This window comes from Ostrea edulis, chromosome 5, assembly GCF_947568905.1.
Source record: "Ostrea edulis chromosome 5, xbOstEdul1.1, whole genome shotgun sequence".
NCBI lineage: Eukaryota > Metazoa > Mollusca > Bivalvia > Ostreida > Ostreidae > Ostrea > Ostrea edulis.
Window position 1 is genome coordinate 42228495 of NC_079168.1, and position 22864 is coordinate 42251358.

Genomic DNA, 22864 nt, shown 5'->3' on the forward strand with positions numbered 1-22864 from the left:
TACCACAAGTAAACACTGTAGGCAAAAATCTTCATTCTGAAATTATTGGTATATATCTGGAAAGATTCCAATACATACACTACCCGTATATCCAGGACTGTCTCACTGAACAGATTATGAAATCCGCAGTGTAAACATGTTTTTACACAATAACCAGGGTAAGGGGATCACTTGCATATTTGGAGGTATCATTCAGATAGAACTTAACACATAGAATCTGTGGAAACTGTTACAAATCATGTATATTAAACTATAAAAACACAAGACAATCCATCTTCTTCAGATATAATTCTTCATTTCTGTATTCAAAATACCCACAAAGAATTAGGTTTAAGTCATGCTTAATATGTATTTCATATGTGAAACTAGAACAAAAATACATTACCTTTAAGTGAAAGCACACGTTGTGCAAACACTTGGGTTTGATAAGTCAAATTCATGCTCTGTTTTTCCATTGTTAATTATTTTTAGTGCCAAAGTATATGCTCCTCCATGAATATTTCAAATACACATTTTAAATTAACAACACTTCACAGGCAACAAAATTTTGAGTTATCCCAATGTTGATCCCAAGCCCCGCAGTGTGCATATAGGAGTTCCCCCGACCTCCTATAAGTTCCCTTGGGGCTGGGCTTGAAGAAATTGCTATTCCGTTCTTCTTGCTGTCTTTGTCCCTGAATGGATCAGAACATGATCTATACAGCCCGTCGTGGGCTGTTAAAGGTCTCAGCAATCAATATATCTACCTGAGGTAAATCATTCCCGCCATTCATAGTTTACTGCCTCCATTACAATGGTTTAATAAACCTCGGCATACCTAACCAACAGTGACCAGAATCCTTTACTTTATTTTCCTTTCTGCTAGAATTAAGAATTGTTTAATTTTGAATCATCATTTTCTTGTAACCATTAGTATATGCAGGTGTACTTAATCAACCAACAGTCCGATTTATTTACATTTTATGCTTGAGTAACTATTAATATTAGCAGTATATTAAGGATGTATGCTACACCAGAGATATTGTATATGGATGAAAAGTGGAGGATATGAATGGATTTTGAAATTGAAAACTTTCAAATTTATTTTATTTCGTCAAAAAATGCAGTTTTAGTAAAAAGCAATCTGAAAAAAATTGAAAATCCCTGCTACACTCGAACCTGCGATCTACAGTTCAGCAGTTGACATGCTAACCTACTGAGCTACTCAGCTAGGTGATAATTTTTTAAATAAATAATTATAGACAAATATTGCTGATATTTATAAAGGAAGTCAGCCATTGACGATGTAGAGTACCTCCTTAATTCCTATTATACCCCTTCCTCACCTGACTATAGCAGTTTCTCATGTAAAACATTAAATCCCAATCATGCCCCATCCCCTTTTACAGAATCACCTTGAACACAGGAGTCATAATGTCTACCCTGTATAGGAGGATGCTTTTGCATTCATTTGAAAATTTTGAGAAGTATTTTGTAATTCCTACATAATATATATATGTACTAGGAATTCCAATCTAAAAATTTCAACCCTTCTTGCAGCCTCAGCATGTGATACCCCCCCCCTCCCCATTGGGAGAGGGAGGGGTCACAGTATTAACAAACGTTAACCACACTAAATGAGAATGCTTAAATTTGACATACTGTGCCCTTGTGGTTCATGAGAAAATGAATTTTCCTATGTAATCCTATAAAAAACATTGAACTCTTCTTCTAGCCTTACCTTAGCCCCAGGGTCATAAAGTAAGTAAACACAAAGATAACATAAAGATGTTAAAAATTAACTTGACATACTGTACCCTATGGCTCTTAAAAGGATTTTTTTGAAAGAAAAGTCCTATACATGTATATAAATTCTTCATGCAGCCCCACACTAGTCTTGTACCATATTATATACAATATTACGTTTTTGTTGTCCCATTCCGGCCATATGAGGCATAGTTTGAACAAACTCGGATCTTCACTGCATAAAAAAAGCTTTCAAATAAGTTTTGCCTTTTCTGGTTCAGTAGTCCCTGAGAAGTTTTTTTTTTAACATTCCACAGTATTTGCACTTTTTTCTTACTTATCTGCCCTTATGAAGAAGGTTTCAATTTGAATAAAATTGAATTCCCTTCACCTAAGGATGCTTTGTGGCAATTTTGGTCAAAATTAGTTCCGTGATTCTTGTGAAGAAGTTGAAAATAAAGTTCACAGACAACATCAGACAAAATATGGAAAAACTTTGATCAAGGTCACATGAGCTATTAGTGCAGGTGAGCTAAATCATGAGACTCATAAAACCAGATCACACACTGGACAAGCTGCTTTTTTCAATGGTGTAGGGGTGTCAATTTTACTCTGTAAAAGATCTATCTGTTTCTATTCAATATGATTACATGTTTCTTACATGGATTTCAACTTCCTTAAGAATTATGGCTTGTTTTTTGACATATTAAATTTCGGTCTTAATGAGGAAATGCAGGAGATTTTTGTTGTTTTTGTTATTGTCTGAGCATTGTTGTGCTCTACTGGCAGCCAGGTCAAGGGGGAATGTCTACTGGTGGATCTATTATAGCCATCTCTGGCCTAAAGGTAAAGTGTCGCCGATATCCTCAGCAGTTAGCAGTGACAGGGCCTCCATACTGTTATAACCCAAGGTTATTGTTTTACACAATAATCTCTTGAACAAAGCCTAATGCAAATGGCAAATGGAAACAATTACTTCAAATTCTCTGTCAGAGTTAAGATCCAAGATTTTGTGGTGCTTCGGTGAGTACTAGATGTTCCATGCATGTTGTTCCTCAATCAGATCGTGGGAATGTGAGTGGTGTGCATAACGGAATGAGGTGGAAGTCTTCAGGGTAACAAAAGATACAACCCTTACACATAGATCAGCAGTCCAGAGAAAACATGAATAGTGCTCTGTGCATGTCAAAATTTGTTTCTTCGCAAATAGTGACCAGTCGGTGTTCTTCGTCTTTGTACACAATATACCTCAGCACCAGATGAAAAACCTCTCATACAACCATTTGGGGAATATAATATTTTTAAAAAAAAAACTAATTAATGGCTTGAAATTCAACAAAATCTGTCTGTAAGACTTGAACGTGGAACTTGCATTTGGACAAATTTCCCAAAAGTGATAGTCAGATTAATGGTCAACTATTAGGTCATGTTATTTTTCAAAATAAATTATTGGGAAATTTGATTGGTTATGATAGGGGTGGTACAAACAATAGTATCCTAGGGGTGCCCCTCCAATCATAGGCAGCCACCATTTCAAAATGCCTGGGGAGGGGGGGGGGTTATTAGATAATTCATTTGTGACTAGAGGGTATGACATTTGGGTGATGGTCAATGACCACAATAGCATAAGAACCAAAGTAACCAACTAATAACCATTACAAATCACAATTCAATTTTACATCGTGGTAAAGAACTCCTACCATGGTAGTTTTTGTATTCATCAATGTCCGATGATTTGAAATACCGTCCTTTTTTGCAAATAATTTCAACCATTTCCTAACTGGACGCATAATCCAAGCCTTTACACGTTTGTCACTTTAGGTAATTCCATGCACTCACAGCAGTAAGATTCTCTGCATTATTTCCATTGTTCCCTTCACTTTTATGAGAGTCTCTCCCTCAATAATCGTTGTGCTCTGAAAATTGCTGGTCAATCTAATTATCCAATGTCATTTTCTAGCTACAGGAAAATGACCTGCCTGTATAAATGATTTGTTGGTCCACCAGAATCAAACACTTGGCAGTCAGAAAAATACATTGAATTATTGGTTGATCCCCCGATGCACAGAAAAAGAATCTGGATGAGTTTTGACAATGAGTGTATTCCTTCTGTTATCCACTCTATCTCGTCAAGTCTTTCGTATGTCCAGTTTAGTAACCCCGTTCTGTTTGTAATATCTACCTTGATTCAAGATTAAACATTGTATAAAATGTCCCCGACAAGTCTCTCACAAAATCAGGTGGTTAATTTTAATGGGATTAATCTGCCACAGAGTTATTCAAATATTATTTTCCAGTTTCTTCACCAGGTTATTGTTCTGAGATCAACATTTGGAATCACACAACTTTGCAGCAATTGCCAGTCAAAAGACAGGAGCTGAAAACCACTGCCTTCTTGAATATTTATCAATAGAAATGATAAGTTAAGTCTGGATGTATGGAAAATCTGAATTGTATTGATTGGAAAAAAAATCATGTGTAGTAACAGATCTTTACGCTGTAGAGTGTTACTATTACATTGACAAAAAGTAATTTAGTCAATTAATGCGTATCTTCTTGGCATGGACAATTTATTGATATTAGATAAGATTCACCTTGGTGACAGGGCACATTCACAGAAATCAAGTGATATAGGTAAATCAATGTTGTTGATACACAGTAAAAGCAAGTTTGGATGAATGCCAACATACAAATACACCTTATTTAACACTAAACTATCCAACTTTAGTCCATATTCACCTGGATCTAAACTCTGATCATTTTCAGTTCCCTGCATGATATACACAGTAACAGAAATTATTTTGCTAGCTAGATAGGGTAGTGTAAGACATACATGTAAGGTCCACATGGGTCACAGAGCTCACCTGATCTCTCACAAAGCTCACCTGATCTCATGCCTATATTTACAAAGTACAATCTCTGATGAATGAACGGGCTATAGTTTTTGTGATCAAGTTATGTTTGCTTCTTTTAGCAAATTATTCTATTAATGACTTTTTTAAGGCAAAAAAATGGTTGGGGCTTCAATTGTCTCCCATTAGGGCCTGAAATAACATATTTCTGACAAGTTTACATTACCTTGACTTTGGCTAATTGATGGTAATTCATAGTAATGACACACTGCCTGGGCCTGAGCTCTCAGCATGCCCATAGAAATGTTTTTACTACTGACCTTGGCCATATAACCTTGGTTAAAGGTCAAGTCACACTGTTTGATCACAAGAAATCTTTGTGTCCAGTATCATAAACCTGTCTTTCAACAATAGTTGTGGCCTGAAGAATTAAATCAAAGTTTTAAATGCTAGACACTGACCAAATGTTTTCAGTTTAGGACAAATACACATTGTCCGCTCATTAGCAGCCTTTGTGCCAAGCAGAGATGTCTAGTATCTTTGAATTAGAAAGTTATGACCTAGCCAAACAATTTTAAAATTCTTTCAATATGTTGTTTGTCAGATGCTCAGGAGTCAAGAAAAAGCTTTAAAGTTATTAAGTCTCCCAAACGAAGTACTGGCTGTATAAAAGTGGACTTTTTCCAAGTACAACTATTTTTCTCTCTTGCACAAAATCCATGCCAATTTTCACATCATTTTAAAAATCTAGACCTTGATTTTGAAATTAAAAAAAAAAAAAAGACCCCCCTTTTCCTTCAATAAAACTGGCATCACTTGATCTTGATCCTATAGTTTGTAGGTCCCATCATCCTCTCATCATTTTTATGACCCCATATTTCTATCACTCCTGGTTCTAAAATTATACAAGTTTTTATAATCAAGGTCAAAGGTCAAGGTCACTGGAGATACTAGTTTGAAGGTCACATTATTTCATCACATCTAAAGATTTCGTGTCTTGATAAGTCCTGGTTCTAAAGTAATACAACTTTCTATGATCAAGGTCAAATGTCAAAGTCACTGTAGATACTAGTATTTCTGAGGATTATATGTCTTTAAAATTCCCAATTCTGAAGTTATACCAGATTTATGGTCAAGGTCACTAGAGTCACTTTACCTTGATACTAGTTTGTAGATCTTATCATCCTCTTACCATTTCTGAAGATTTCATGTCTCTATCAATTCCAGTTCTAAAGTTACAACAGTTTTATGTTCACAGTCAGAGGTCAAGGTCACTGGAGTCACTTGACCTTGATACTAATTTGTAGATCCCATCATTCTTTCATCATTTCTGAAGACCCCATGTCTATATCAGACTTGGTTCTGAAGTGATACCAATATTATGTTCTAAGGTCAGTGGTTAAGGTCACTGAAGTCACTTGACCTTGATACTAGTTTGTAGGTCCTGTCAACCTTTTACTATTTCTAAAGATCCTAAGTCGCTATTAATCCCGGTGTTCATGGTCAGAGCTCAAGGTTACTGGAGTTACTTGACTTTGATACTAATTTGTAAACCTAGTCATTCTCTTCTCATTTCGGAAGACCTCAGGATTCTATTTATCATATTTGTTAAGTTATATCTGTTGAATTTGGAACAAATTCCCCCCTCCCCCATAGAGTTCTATGTTAAACCCCATCCCATATGATCCCCCCAAAATGTACCCAATTCTCCTTCAATCTGAAAACAAAAACATTTCTGCACATCTAGATAGATAATGAGATTTACATTTTGGTAGAGGCCTTCCTGCTCTACATCACTATGCATTTAGTTTTTCTAACAGATGTGCAATTGTAAGAATATTTTTTTAAAGTGCTCAATTTTGGCAGTTTTTGCCCTGCCTGTATGGCCCCAGGGGGGCAGGAGTCCTAAAATTTACAATTTATGTCCCCCTTGTCCAAAAGATGATTCATACCAAATTAGAAAAGAATAGTTATGAAAAAGAAGTTAAAAATGTTCAATTGTTAACGCATGACGGTCAACACATAACGATGGACCTGACCATTTGCAATAAAATCCAACTTCAACATTTAGTTTGATTGTTAGGGCAAAAAAATTTGCTTGGTAATCCTTTACTCAGGACATTACTGACAGATGAATTCAGAAATAAGATTGAAGACATTCACAACAAAGAGTTTTGCAAAGCATTTGGTATACATCTTAGATACATGTCTAAACATGGCAACTTTTTATAACTTCAATGATAATACAGGTCAGAGAAGTGTTATTTTGGGGAAGATTCCTATTTTCACTGGATAACTATAATTTCAAAGAAAACCTTTTCTTTTGCAATAGGTAAACTATTAACTTTTGAAGTTCACAAAATCAATTAAACATTGCTAAAGACCAAGTCCTTACAGACTATTTCAATTCATCTCTATCTACTATATGGTTAAATGTACATACACATTCAAAACTGTATATAAATGTAAATGTGCAAGATATCCTTATCAAATTTGGCCTCCATCCAGAGCTCGATTGGCTAACAATTGCAATCCAAACATTTTTTCGATTTAAACCCTCATGTGACGTTTTTTGGGTTGGAAGTGTGTCTGCAAGTTTGATACCAATAATTTCTCTTAAACTTCTAGCCACAGAACACTCAGTTCTAACTAAATTCCAAGAAATTCCAATTATTTCAAAATATTCACAAGAATAGCACTGTACTCAGTACTGCATGTTGAAATTTTTTTGTTTAAATTGATGTATACAGGCTAATAAAAGGATAAAACTCATTTTCAAAGACAAAACAAGGCTGACATTTACAAGTGCAATAACCTAGTTTTATATATTCTGTAAATCAAACTCTATGACAATATAGTTTGAATGATGTATCCATACATGTATATTAAATGTGTACTGATGTATCCATACATGTATATTAAATGTGTACTGATATATCCATACATGTATATTAAATGTGTACTGATGTATCCATACATGTATATTAAATGTGTACTGATGTATCCATACATGTATATTAAATGTGTACTGATGTATCCATACATGAATATTAAATGTGTACTGATATATCCATACATGTATATTAAATGTGTTCTGATGTATCCATACATGTATATTAAATGTGTACTGATGTATCCATACATGTATATTAAATGTGTACTGATGTATCCATACATGTATATTAAATGTGTACTGATGTATCCATACATGTATATTAAATGTGTACATGTTTAACAAAATTAAGGCTCATGGGCCACATTGTTCACATGAGTCACCTTGGCCCTGCTATTGTTCTGCTATTGGGATTCTTAAGGTGGCTCACTACACCTGAAATATTTTCTCAACTCAGTACGAATTGATTTAATCATAAAAGATATAATGATATACAATAAGTATATATGCCAAAACAGGCAGAAAATATGCAAATTTGGATAAAAATATGATTTTGAAAACAAATTATTTCAACACATGAACAAAAGACTCTGGCGGATTTGAACTTGAGATCTGTGGTTCACCAGCCCAATGCTTTAACCACTAAGCTACGATGATAGACAAACAAGTCGATCAATACAAATAATTTCACAAAACATTTAAATCACCATCTTGTGACGTAGTGTCATAAAGAGTATAAGCTTTAGTGCAGTGAGCTACCTTAAAAGATTTTTTGCAATCTTTATTCCTATGAAAAATTTTGACCCCATATCGTGGCCCCAACCTAGCCCCACAAGGTCATGATATAATCATGATACAATGTAACAAGATAAAAAAAAAATAATGGTATGAAAGGTAAGGTTTTGTCATAACGAATTTATATGATTAATATGTATTTTATGTACCTAAAACAGCTCAGAGGAAATTGCCTAGGTTAACTTTTCTTGAAAGTAGGTCAAAATAAGGTTAAGGTTACAAGGTCAAAACTTTTGGTTCTAAAAGAAAGGTCTTGTTACAATACAAGAAATATGAAAGATGTATCACTCACTATTGAAAAGTTTTAAGCAAGGTTCAAGTTTAAAATTTGGGTCAAACTCCAAGGCCAAGGTCACATGGTCAAACATGGCATCAAATGAAATTTACCTTAAATATAGTTTAGGAGATATTGCCTAGAGGTTAGGTTTTCTTAGTAGTAGTTCAAACTCAAAGGTCAAAGTCACAAGATCAAAACATCGATACCAAATGATAGGTCTTGTCACAAGGAATACAAATTTGAAATATGAAAGCCCTATCACTCAGCATTCAAAAGTTCAAGGTTCAAGTTTCAGACAGATGGGACAACAACAATATGCCTCCCCTTACTTTAGTCACAGGGGCATAAAAGAATTGAATCAATACAACTTAGGAACATTTCATTTTGAAATGATTTAGTGTGGTCCTGCTAATCTTGAAAATTCCTGAATGTTCATGATCAGACTTTGATCTCCTATTATGGCTCCACCCTACCGCTGGGGCACCTGAATTGAACAAACTTAAATTTGCACTACCTGAATATGCTTGCAGATCAATATGACTAATCATGGCCCTGCTGTTCTTAAGATGTTCAAAGATGTTTTTCCTATATATGATTTGAACAAACTTCAATCTGCACTATGTCAGGAAGCTTTCATGTAAATTTCCACTTTTCTAACCCAGTGGTTCTTGAGAAGATTTTTAAAAAATTTCCCAATATATCTGAATGTAAAACTTTGATCCCCTACTGTGGCCTCCTTCTACCCCCAGGGACCATGGATTGCACAAACTTGGACCTCATCTATATCAGGAAGCTTTCATGTATATTTTTATTTTAATGCATATCAATATACATGTAAGTATTCAAGCTCTGCTGTAATATTCTATTTTTCTATATCATACTCCTAATGCATGTAAAACTTTGATCCCCTATTGCGGCCTCACCCTACCCCCAGGGACCACAATTTGAACAAACTTAATCTTCACTACCTGGGAATGCTTGTATATTAATAAGAACAAGGATTCTGAGAGCATTGCATGGCAATCTGGCACCCTACTGGTGCGAAAATTACTGGACTGCAACAATATTTGAAGTTCATTATGTAGGTTATGGTAAAGGATAGGAATGGTTGGAAATCAACTACTATTCAGGTACAAAGACTAGACCAGGGGAAAAAAACAAATCTATAGTCAGGTTTAAGTCTTTAACCAAGTCAATGAACTGTGAAATGTAGGTGATCATGAATAATTTAGCTGCATTGCTGTATTACTATGCTAAAACTTTTAATGAGTGTAGTACTCTTATTTACAGAAATAAGAAACTCTGATATAACCTTTAAGCTAGTGTGGATGTGACGCCACTAGTTCTTATCAACTTTGTAGAGGCAAACTAAAATGTACCAATTATCAAATAAATATCTGCAAGCACAACAAAAAAAGTAAAACAAAAATGATAATTCACACCATTTTTTAAAGTCCAAGGGCCATAACTCAGTGAAAAATCATAAAACTAAAACCTGATCTGTAGCATGTTGTGGCAAAGCAATGTATCAAATGAATATCTGTAAGTACAACAACAAAAAAGTCCGGAAACTGATCATTCATGCTATTTTTCTAAGTCCATGGGCCATAACTTAGTGAAAAATTAACAGACCAAAACCAAATTCAAACTGGATCTGCAACTTGTTATAACAAAGCAATGTACCAAATATCAAAAGAATATCTGCAAGCACAACAAAAAGGTTCATGCTATTTTTCTAAGTCCAGGGGCCATAACTTGTGAAAAATCAACGGACCGAGACAAAATTCGAACTAGATGTGTAACTTCTTTTGGCATAGCACTGAACCAAATACCAAATGAATATCTGAAAACACAACAGAAAAACAGAAAAAAAGTTCGGAAACTGATCATTCATGCTATTTTTCTGAGTCCAAGGGCCATAACTTAGTGAAAAATCAATAGACCAAGACGAAATTTGAACTTGATCTGTAACTTGTTCTCGCAAAGCGATGTACCAAATATCAAATAAATGTCTACAAAAACAGAGAAAAAAGTGCAGAAATTTGATTTACCAAACTGACTGACAAGACAGATGGACGACAGGTAATCTGAAAAGCTTACTTGAGCTTTCAGCTCAGGTGAGCTAAAAACTGAAGAGTGCACAATTTTTACAGGTTTTCTTCCCACCCCTAAGGCCCCAAGGGTGCAGGGACAGTAAATAATTTTGGTTCCTCTAAACTGCTGAAATTAATTTAGCTAAAAATGTTGAAATGATCATGGATAGGAACAGATTGAAATAGCAAGTGAAATGAGTTTTCTTGATAAAATGTCAAAAATGTTTCATACAAGTATACATGCAAGTCAAATGACATTTTATCATTTACATACATGATTTCCATTCTGTTGAAAGATTATTATCCAAGAGCCAGTATATAATACATTTGTATATACAATATAAAACAGCTGCATTTGTAAGAGCTAGGTCTTGAATAATAGATGGTCATATCAGTTACCATCAGTTGTTTCATACACTACAAAATTGATTGGATAAGATATTATTGACGGGGTTTGAAGGCAACATGTGTTTTGTCAAACACAGTATCAAACTGTTTCCTGGGGTCATTGGGAAAAAAAGGGAGGGGGTAATAGTCCTAAGGTTTGACAAAGTACAATGAACAACACCTTGTCAACTGTAAATGTGTTCAATATACCTTTCCATTAATTAAAATTTATGGCTGTGTATTGATTTGCTGCAATGCAGACAGCAAGCAAATTTTATTAGCACCCACATGGTGGTATCAAAGAAATTACCAACCATGTTTAAGCAGGTACAAATGCTTATGAGATGTGACATCAATCAGTCGACTTTGAATTATATTGGATCAGTGAATGTGATAAGAATGGACATCCAAATTGTCAAACTTTATACTTTTGTGTATAATTAAATCATAAAGATAATATAAATGGTCAACTTCAAATGATGGAATATACTAGAGACATTCATGCATATGAAAAGGCTTATCATCATCCTCACTTGCAAGCTGCTGAATCTGCATTTGAATGCCCTTCCCTGACCCCTGTCGTTTCTCCCCAACTGCTGCCGCAGCCCGTGGACTCTCCACACGTGGGGACATGGGTGGAGTAAAGGTTCCCGATCCAGAGAGCGAGGACAAGGATCCCGTTGATCGGCGAGTCTCCATGGTCTCCTTTCTGTCACTTACACTGGATGGGATTCTCGCTGCTCTTTACTTCACACCATTATAAACACCTGCAACAAGTATAAAATAATAGCAGTGTTCAAGACTTCTTGGCAGGGTCCTAGGAATTTCAAATTGTTTTCTCGGCACAGTATTATGGGTAGAAATAAAAACATTTAGCATGCATGTAATCAATCTGTGCCATTCAATGTAGATGTGAATTGATGGTATCAATAGCTCGTGACACAAATGCAATAAATGGTGTGTGGAGAATTTAAATGGGGTGCAGCCCTATTCAGTCAACAAAATGCTCCTGGCTTTTTAGTCCCTAACTGTAAAATACCTGTGAAATTAAACAGATGAGAGTACTTAAAATAATCAGCTTACAGGTCCTAAGCTGGCAAATATAATAGTGGCATTCATTACAAAATTGAAATAAACAGATTAAATAATTTTTATAAAATGTAAAAAAAAAAATCAAGCAAACTGAAGTTCAAAATTTTGATTTTCTGTTGCATGCATAACAGTGATAACACACATCCAGAGTAAAAATTGCTGACATTCTAAGTCAGTGAGGTTGTAATTAGTCTCTGAATAAAAGTTCTGTCTATTACATCTGCATTTTCATTACAAAACAAAAAGACTACTCAGTAACATCGCCTTACCATCACTCTGAAGTAGCAATTTACTTAGCCAGAATCCCAAACACGCACAAATATTCGAACTTTGGTCAAAGCACATTAACACTTTGTACACAAATGACATAAACTGACATAATTCCTCATGAATAGGAGTAGCTAGGCATGTACATACTTGTCTGGTATTCTTTGCCAACAAGCTTACCTTACTAGGTGCCTTTAGGTTGAAATGAAATACCACGAGAATTAATCAATTTAAAAGGGAGAGGGATGTGATAAAACTCACAGTGTAAAAATCTCTCCATTTCAATATTGATGTAGGTTTTTTTTTAAAGAACAGCAAATTTAAATGTTTTTCTCGTCATTTATCTAATTCTAATCAACCATGAAAGCGCTATTACTTTTGAGGATATTCTAACTCTTGAATATGAATTGAGAGCCATCATTAAATTGACACTGGAAATTAGTTCAAATTTCAAAGTACAAATACATTTTGTCTAAATCACTAGTACTTTTGGACCTTTTCCAATATTCTATGTGATAACATATTAAATTTCCACAAGCAACAGAAAAGAAGTCAAATGTTCTTTGATAAAACATATTTTACAGGAGTAACAAGCACAAACAAGTCATCCATATCAAGAATCATATCAATATGACATCTGTCGAACATGGAAGGTAATGAATATAACAAATAAGAGGCCTAAAGACGAAAATGCTCAGCTGTGACATTGCTATTAAGAAGAACAGAATCTCATCAAAAATTGGACAACCCATTTAAAAGCCTCACACTAAGCCAAGGGCCAAAAGTAAACTTCAAGAAGTTGCTTGTATATCATTTTGACAGTCATGATGTCCTTGAGAATTTGGGTCCCATCTGAAGTCCTTTTATAGACCTCAGGCCTTGGTTTAAACAAAACTGAATCCACATTACACAACAATTAGCCTTAAAGTTCTTGATATCCTTTCAATATCTGGAGTTTTTTCAGAAATGATGCTCAGAACGGAGGTGGAGATTCGAATTACACAAATATCAGGCAACTTATCTATAAAACCTGTACATACAGTATACAGGGAAATATTCGCCCCAGTTTATTTTTGCCCCTTTTGCCCTCATCGTCAGTGGGCAAATTTAGACTGGATGAAATCTCTCTTTTAAAGCAACTGTGTCTGGGGAAATTTAAAATGGGGCGAAACTGTCTGCAAGTATAGAAAGGCAAAAATAACATGGGAGCACTAGAATACCTCAAACTGTCTAGAATGTGTTGTGGTAAACAGTGGAAAAAAATCCGGAAATGTTCTGCAACAGCTGATGTTAGCTAAATGTAGGAAACTTTGATCACATTATTTCAAAATTGAACTGAAGAACTTTTTGTTACTCACAAGATCGAATCGACTTATCATTTTTCTCTGGCACTGTTTTGTCCAAGAGTGTTCTCAGAAAGTACACTAAGAATTAAAATGAAACCTTTTTAGGATGATAGTAATTATCATTTGATGTGCAGAACGAATGTCATTTTCTCTAAAATTCTCACTATACATTGGACATTTACTTCAAAGTATTAAGTACAACTTTTTTTGTTTTTCCATGAAATCAACTGTCAGAAATTTATGTTGTAAGTATATCTTGACACCCTAAACTGATTGGCATGGTCATGATGGTCAAAGTCAACAATCTACACGAACATGCATGTGTGTTTCATTTGATTGGATAATACTAAAACGTCTGTAGCTCTCTTATAAATAAAGGGAATATGGGAAGATATTTGCTGTAACAGCATATGTAGATAATGTGAATATCTAAAGATGAATGTTATGCCGAAGCACAATGCACCAGACCAATGTTCAATTCTTTGAGGGACCATAACGTTTTTGCTTTTCATCAGAATTTTTTTTAATATATATATTCAGCAGGGCTCGAAATTAACATATGCCTGTCAGTCTGTGACTGGTTAAAAGTCTGGCAGACTGATTGACATTTGATTTAGTCAGTCCAATGGGACTAGTCAATTTTCTAAAATGTCATTTTGGAAAACCTACTTATCAAATTTTAAACATGCATTTGGCATTCCTCTGTAGATATCACACGAACCCGGTTAGTAAATATAAATCTCACTTAAGTGTTAAAACATTGTCTGAGGCATATTGAGTTCAATTCCATTATCAAATTTTAATGACATTAACGAAATATGTTGATTATTTCTGGAAAACTCTGGTGGACTGGTAAATTTTTCTGCGGACTGGTTGAAATTATACCCGATCAGTCCGGCTGGACTGGTGACATAAAAAGTTATGGCATGTTTTAAAATTCTTTAGGAATCTGACACATGCCGCAGTTCCTGTCTTCTGCATTATTCCAAACTGGTGAACTCCAAGGTCAATACACATCGGGAGATAATGAACATTAATTACTGTCAGGATGACAATAATTCATGAATCGGTATTTTCTGCTGATTTCATGAGTTTGTTGCTTCAGATCCACTTTGATTCAATAAAATTATTCATATTCAATCACAAATATTATATGTCATTCTATTTTTTTTATTTTTCAATTTATTTACTGCTAGTTACAGCTTGTATTGCTATAATATAAGTCTATATGAGCTGATACATGTATACAAAAACGTGTTAGACTTCTCCTTTGCTCAAAATTTTTAATTGATCTTAAATAATTCTCAGAACCGATGTTTTGTTTAAAAGCGGAAAAGCAACTTCATTTTTTAACAGAGTTGATTTAAGGTTTGCATATAAACAATTTTAAACTTGTATACTAGCGCTCTTATGAAGGGCAAGATGAATTAATTGTTTTGTTCAAAAGGTAATTTTTGATTCCAAATATCATATGCATGAAATAATTGACGAAAAGACTGTTTAATAAGATTCCCAAGTCCTTACATTACGTAGTCTTCACAAGTTGAACTGAAGACAATCACTCATCCAGTAGAATTTTCCCCATTGCATATATAAGCCTATTTATAGGCCTATAATAATAATGATGATTTATATTAAAATAAATAAATCATGGATTATTCATTCAGTTAATTGTACCTTTATGATACCAATAATTCTAACAACATGTATAAAGGGTATCCAGATGATCAGGTGGTCTCTGGAAATAATATGTCTTTGCGATACCATTCGACTTGGCTTCAAGCCTTCAATGTATATAGGCTAATGAAACTAGAATGTGCAAGAATCAACATGTCTTGTAACCGTAAACGAATCCGATATCAGTATGGATGTAAACAAACTTACATCAAATGCAGTTCTTATATATTACATCTAAATAGGTCAACAGTAATTTATATAGAAGTAATTAGCCCAATAAAAATCTTATTAACGTTACAGGAATCTGTATCGGCATGTACGGCTAGATACAGTATTAGACACTAGTTAAGTTGTAAAGATCCCAGATTTTTTAATCTAGCGTACTACGTTTTACCGATGTAAACTAATTTAAATCTCTGTAATATCTTTATAACATATGCCTACCTTATATCGATTGTTTTTTTTTTCCCTTTTAGTTTCACTAACTCCTTTTCCTTCCCCCTCTTTTCTATCTCAGTAAAATGAAAATAATTCTTGTCAAGTTCGATAACTCAAAGTAGCTAAGCATAGGCGGATCGAGAAGGCAGAGAAATGCATTTTTATATCTTTTTTTAATTAATTAATTTTTTTTCTAATTTCAAAAGATACGAGACTTGCCAATATTGAGAGTTTGAGAGAAGCACGTGTTATGGGATCTGTTTCTCCTGTTATATTCCTACTAGGCTGAAGCTGGCAGCCACTAACCAGCAGCCAAGCATGATTGAGCAGCCAATAAGAAATATCATCAAAGTACTGAGAGTACTCAAATGGAATATTAAAAAAGAACACACCATAATTCAAAATTGATAATTTTTCAAACAATTACAAAACATATTCTCGGATATCAAGTTTAATACTTAAAGGCAGCTGAGCTCACCTGAGAGTTCCTACTTTTGAATCACATAGCGTGATCTAATAAATGTTAAAGGGACATGGACACGATTTGAGCCGAAAATTTTAACTTTTTATTTTTCCGTTTTTAATGTCTAGAATACTTAACTAGGTATTTCTAATGCTTAGCAAAATTTGAATATCAGTTGTCAAGGTACATGTGAGACACAGAGCTCACAATTCTTTGTTATGTAAACAAGGCTCGTGCCATGTTTTTATTTGCATAGGTTAAATATACTAGTAAAAATTTCATTTAAAGCAGATTTTTTTCAATTCACAAGTTAATTCTGAATACAACTAAAGACTTTTTATTGATCGATACATCTCCTTTTGTTTTAAACATGTTATTTTCTATTAATTAAGCAATCTATGTGTAAACATAAACATGGCACGAACCTTGTTTACATAACAAAGAATTGCGAGTGCTGTATTTCGCTTGTAACTCAACAACGGACATTCAAATTTTGGATGACTATTAGAAATACTTTAGTTAAGCATTGTAAACAATAAAAATGGAAAAATAAAATTTCGTGTCCATGTCCCTTTAATTCAACTTAATCTTTGAAGAGTCCTCGAAGGAGTATACAAGCAAGGAAGTGGACCCTAGGGCTACCATCTTCCGCCCTCGGTTTAGGGCTATGGGGGTACCACATGGGACATCCCTGCATAATCATGTTATTCGATCCGCGGACTTAACAATATCGTTATCATAGTTATATGAATAAAGATGGATGATTATAGATAGTCGGCACACGGATTAAATAGTTACTAATACTTTTATATCTTTTACTCATGTCAACTAATCATGTTATTTATTCCGTTTTAAAAAATCACATTTACGGAATAAATGCTATCGTAAAGTCAGCGGATCTAATAACATGATTATGTCGGCCTCCCAAGGGTGGGACCACTTTTCAGACCTCTATAATAATTTTCTTTAGTGTTGGAATAATTTCGATCCACAAAACCTCCGTAAATCTCAGATCCAGAAGTGACGTCACCGTCTACTATTAAAGCTGTATACGTATGATCTGATGTTCATACATCATATTTTTACATAATTACTTTAAAGCAAATTAATTAATTAGTTTATACAGTTATCAACTTTCCCTTAATAACATGCTTGAAAACAGTTGCATGTAAAAGAAAACAACGAGGAGATTACTTAAACAGTAAATATAGTGGGTACACATAAATGATACTTTGTCTGTTAGGCGTCTATAAATAGCCCCACGCAGGTCAGAGGAATTCCAACATGATGTATAACTCAGACGGAACTGTCTTACTTGATTTACCGTCCAGATCTAAGGCTGAAAGAGTGTAAAACAACGAATTACTACTAAGAGGTATTTCATCGTATTTGATTTCTTTCTTTCTTAAACTTATGGCACTGTACTGTTGTAGCAACCTACACCGCTTTAGGCAGATAAGACCACCGATGATCTAAATGTTTGAACTGGTCACGTGACTGTTACTTAAAATGACAGAGTGACGCAGTTATTTGTAAACACCGATTAAAATCAACTAATTCTGATTAAAACAGGTGAAATAATGTATGACATGTCGTACAGCCTCATAAATACGACGATTCAACAGCGTTTCAACTGGGTGGAAAAATTTGTCGTAATTCGGACCATACAACTTTAAGGTTCAGATAATTTTCTATCATTTTCGAAAACTTCGTGATATCAACGCACTTTGAACAAGATTTTCAAAGTGCGTATACTTGGTCCCAAATTTAACGCACTTTGAATTTTTTTTTCAAAGTGCGTAGTTTTTTTTAAGTGGGTTGTAACAGGGCATGTTATCCGTCTCCTCCTCTGCTTGGCCAAAAACCATCTACTGGTGAGAAACTTCCTGCGTCGCTGCCCCCGCGCATGTCTCAGACCATCAGGCGTCCCATTGTCCACGTCCTCCTCCTGAATAGGTGAGTCCTCCTGATCTGGTGAATATTCCAGGTCCATTTTAGCTCTGGTACTGCAGTATCCTAGGGGAATTCGAACCTGTCTGGGACATATGACTCATCCATGGAGAAGGCCTCAAACTTGTCCTCTTCCAACCCGGTGATGTAGTACCCAGGTTCTTCCTCCTCCTTTCTTGAACCGGACTCGGAACTTACCCTTCTTTAAATGACGCACACAAGAGAGTGTATGGTTGTTCTTTTTCGCGATGACTCGTCCAATGAGCGTTTCTCTGCCTTGCCAGTGTTTGATACCAATATCGTGGATCTTTGTGGAGAGCACTCCGGTGTCAGCATCCATACATCCGCGTGGATAGGCCCTTCTTTAGCCAACGGTAGACAAATCGTCGTTCCCCGCCCCTGAGGCTCAAGTATCCGTTGGTGGGCCTTGGAATTCGCCCTAGGCTTCACCGTTGCCTCTTGCCTTCTAGGTGCATCCCTCCCGTTGAGTTCCGGACAGTCTCTCTTAAAATAGCCAAGAGTCCCACACTTGAAGCACCTGGTGGTTTCTGTTCATGCTCCTGCTGTGATGAGAGATGCATCTGGGGGGGGGGGGATTCTGTCCCCGCAGTTCCTTCCCCAGTTCCTCAATTCCCAGACATAGGTCCTCTAAACCCTTCTTCACTGCCGGTGTTCCCACCGGTTCCTGGACCTCCTCCTGGATCACCATTCTTATTTCCTCCATGGGTTTAAATTGACTTGGTTTACCGGGAATGCTGGTAGCACTGCATCCTGCCCATAGCTTTCTCCACAGTCGTGGGTCTACCATCTAGGGCGTAGGATCCTGTGTCTCGATCCTCGACTACAAAACACAGCCAAACAACGACATGTGCATACACATTAGGCACAGATGAGAGAGCATGTATCGCTAAGGTGAGGACCCGGTTCACCCACTGGTGCAACGATTATCCCACATTCTGAGGAACTGGCTGAAAATTTATCTGGTGTGTGCACTGACGATTCAAAATGCTTTTCGAAACGTCTCAAGATCCCAGTCAGCGAGCAGTTATCGTCTATCTCCAACAACAAGGTGTAATAGTCGCTCGAAGTGTCATCTAAAGAGAAGTGGAATTTGTTATGATGTTCCACCTCTGTCCATTGTTAACTGTAAGCTAGCCGAACAATCTTGTGCAAGGATTTTCAAGTAGACCTCCCATCATACCGCATATCCATGTACCCAGGCGCGTTTCTACCTGTGTCCATCGCGTTTTTCCCCTGCACAAGAGTACCGGGGGACCGTGAAGGGGGTGCGGGGCACTGTGGCTAGCCCCTGGGCGGAACGCCCAGAGAATGGTGTTTGTGATTCTGGTTCACCTAACTGGGGCCAACGTTGGCAACTCTAACCCCTCCCCCTTACAAACAGTGGTGCCAGGCTGTGCCTGAGAATGAACAGAAGGCCCTTTCTGCTGATAGGAGACAGTCAGATCAAGGCAACGATGTGGTGCATATGTGTGCTCGCACAGCCACCAGCTATGGGGGATACCAAGCATTAGGCGTACTGGGCACTCCCCCCAGACCTAGAGTCAACGAAATGGGATGCGTAGGTCTTGCGACGCTGTACTGCATGGTGAAGGGCCAGAGGACCCTGTGAGAAGATCGGGACAATGGTGGAACTACGTGACCTGGTGAGTTCCAGGGGTAACCCTCGGCTCCAACAATAGGGCAACTATATCTTTGACTTCACTGTTCTCTAGTTCTTTATCAATTTTGTTTTTATTCCAACGGTCTCTAATAAATTATTAGAGAGGTCTGAAAAGTTGTCCCACCCACGGAGGCTCCAGGTGGTATCCTCACAGCCCTAAACCGAGAGCGGAAAATGGTAGACCTAGGGTTTCCTTCGTTGTCTGCATACTTTTTTAGCGGAATCTTTAAAAATGTAGATATTATTGGCCTCCATTATGACCCTACATGATGTAAAATCATGAACTTTGAGGTGAGCTCAACCGTCGATCTTAAAAGCCTATTGACCCCTTTTTAGGGTTTTATATGTTTGACTTTGTTGTTCTATAATTTGTTTTCTTTCAACACCCTGGATTTAATGATTAGAGAGGTATGAAAAGTGGCCCCCTATGAGAGGCCCCAGTTAATACCCCCTACAACCGCAAACCGAGGGTGGAAAATGATAGCCCTAGGGGTCCCCTTTCTTTCCTGTATACTCTTTTACTAGATTCTTCAAAGATTAAATTGTTGCTGGCATCCACTATGACCCTACATGATGTAAACTCATGAACTTTCAGGTGAGCTCAACTGCCCTTAAAGACTTATTGACCCCTTTCAAGAGTTCTATATGTTTGACTTCATTGTTCTCTACCCGTCTATCAGTTTTCTTTTCTTTCACCCCTCAATACAATTACTAGAGAGGTCTGAAAAGTGGCCCCATCCAAGGAAGGCCCCAGACGGTACCCCCGCAGACCAAAACCGAGGACAGAACATGATAGCCTTATGGGTCCCCTTCTTTATCAACCACCATTGTGACTACATAATGTAAATTCATGAACTTTGTTTTGGTACAAGCGATCTGAAAACAAACAAAACAAGAGGCCCGTGGGCCACATCGCTCACTCGAGTAACATTGGACCATATTTAAAGATTTTCCCTATGTAATCGCATGCATTATCCTTATGCCAATTGTGGCCCCAATCTATCCCCGAGGCCATGATTTTTTCAAACTTGAATCTGTACTATGTCAGGAAACTTTCATGCAAATGTAAATATCTCTGGCCCAATGGTCCTTCAAAAGACGATTTTAAAGATTTTCCCTATATATTTTAAAGTAAATATTTGATCCCCTATTGTGGCCTCACCCTACCCCCGGGGGCATGATTTTAACAAACGTGAATATACACTATGTGATGAAGCTTCGACGTAAATGTACACGTTTCCGGCCCAGTGGTTCTTGAGAAGACTACCTTTAAAGATTCTCCCTATATTCATGTAGTTGTATGTAAAAATTCGATCCCCTATTGTGACCCCATCCTACCAGAGAGGGCCATGATTTTAACAAACTCAAATATGCACCATGTCAGGAAGCTTTCGTGTAAATTTGTACTTTCCTGGCCCAAATTAAAAAAAAAATTCTCTCTCTCTCTATATATATACGCATGTAAAACTTTGACCCCCCCCCAACCTACTCCCGTGGGTCATGGTTTTTGTACTATGTCAGGAAGCTTTCGTGTAAATTTCAGCTTTTCTGGCCCATTGGTTCCTGAGAAGATTTTCAAATGACCTCACCCACAGACTCTCGACGTTTTAAATATCCATAATACAAAATTGTCTTCCTGTAAACATAATATTCACATATTATGTTTAGAGGAAGACATTTTTTTTTTTATTATAGATACTAAGTATTTAAAACGTCGAGTGCCTGTGACCTTACCCTATTTTTGCATTTTTGTCCCGGATTATCCCCCCTCCAAACAAAAGTCTGCTTCTGCTTCACACTTAGATATTTTATTGCAATTTGCAAATATACATACATGTACCAGGGGCGGATCCAGGAATTGTGGTTACGGGGGGCGCCACTTTATGAGGCAGTGGCTCCAGGGCGAAGCCCTGGTTGGGGTCCAGGGGGCGAAACCCCCGAAAGCTCCTGGATTTTACAGATATTATAGGGCTTGAAATATTTCTCCTATTAAGTCATTTGTACTATTTTCTATCATTTTAATAAGGTAAAATTAATAAAATGGCCCAAATTTTAAGGGTTTTTTGGAAAAAATTAGGTTCTCCCAATAAAGTAATTCAAGAAATCAAAGGATTTTGTCATTTATTTTTCCAGGAGTGGAAGAAATTATTGCTTCTTTAATCGTTTTGTACATTTTCCGAAACAAGATACCGCGATTTACCTTAAATTTGAAAATTTTAGGGGGGGGGGGGGGGGGGGGGCTCCGGCTGCGCCCCCTCTAAATCCGCCAATGTGTACTAGTATTACCGGCAAACCAACACCTCAACTTTATGATAAACGGGATGATTTTAGCTTTTCCATCGTCAACTTCCCATATTTATGTAGCAATTTTCCATGACCACCTGCATATACTATGGTGTTTATAGATCTAGCAACTGATTCGATACGCAAGTGCTTGTTCTGCGTTTTGATCAGTTTTCAAATCGACAGGCAGGCCAATGCACGATAAACAAGTTGATGGTGCAGGGGTTTGAGTCTCGTTTAAAGTCAACATTTGGCAAATTCTATGATAGTTTACGGTTATAACAACTTAGTTTGCCAATACAACCTATCATTGGGTCAAATGCTGTATGGCGTGTTTCATGAATACCGATTGTTAGGCCGTTCTTGGCGCACTGATTTTGACTACGGATAATTCCGTTTACCAGATCAATATATAGGGATCACAGCGAGTGTGACCGGTCGACAGGGGATGCTTACTCCTCCTAATCACCTGATCCCAGGAGTTAAATGAGATTGATTACTGTTTGTTATCTTCACCTTTCATGTTCAAGGTATACAGAGGAAAACAAACCGCGTTGCCGATCGCGTCCGAGTTAACAACCTCGCGTTTACAGGGGTGACGAAATAATTCACACTACCCATAGTCCTCTGCGTCTTCAATTTCTA

General features: G+C 36.5%; 1 protein-coding gene across 1 annotated transcript in view; it reads right to left on the bottom strand.

The window, feature by feature from the left end:
- The window catches only part of LOC125652300 (muscle-specific protein 300 kDa-like), a 133522-nt gene extending 117380 nt beyond the window's left edge, over positions 1 to 16142 (bottom strand). The window contains exons 1-2 of the mRNA XM_056166081.1: positions 15849 to 16142; positions 11556 to 11789 (exon numbers count right to left, since the gene is read on the bottom strand). Coding sequence (XP_056022056.1) covers positions 11556 to 11721 — 166 coding nt within the window. The 5' untranslated portion in view covers positions 11722 to 11789; positions 15849 to 16142. The remainder of the gene's footprint in view (positions 1 to 11555; positions 11790 to 15848) is intronic.
- Between the last annotated feature and the right edge of the window lie 6722 nt (positions 16143 to 22864).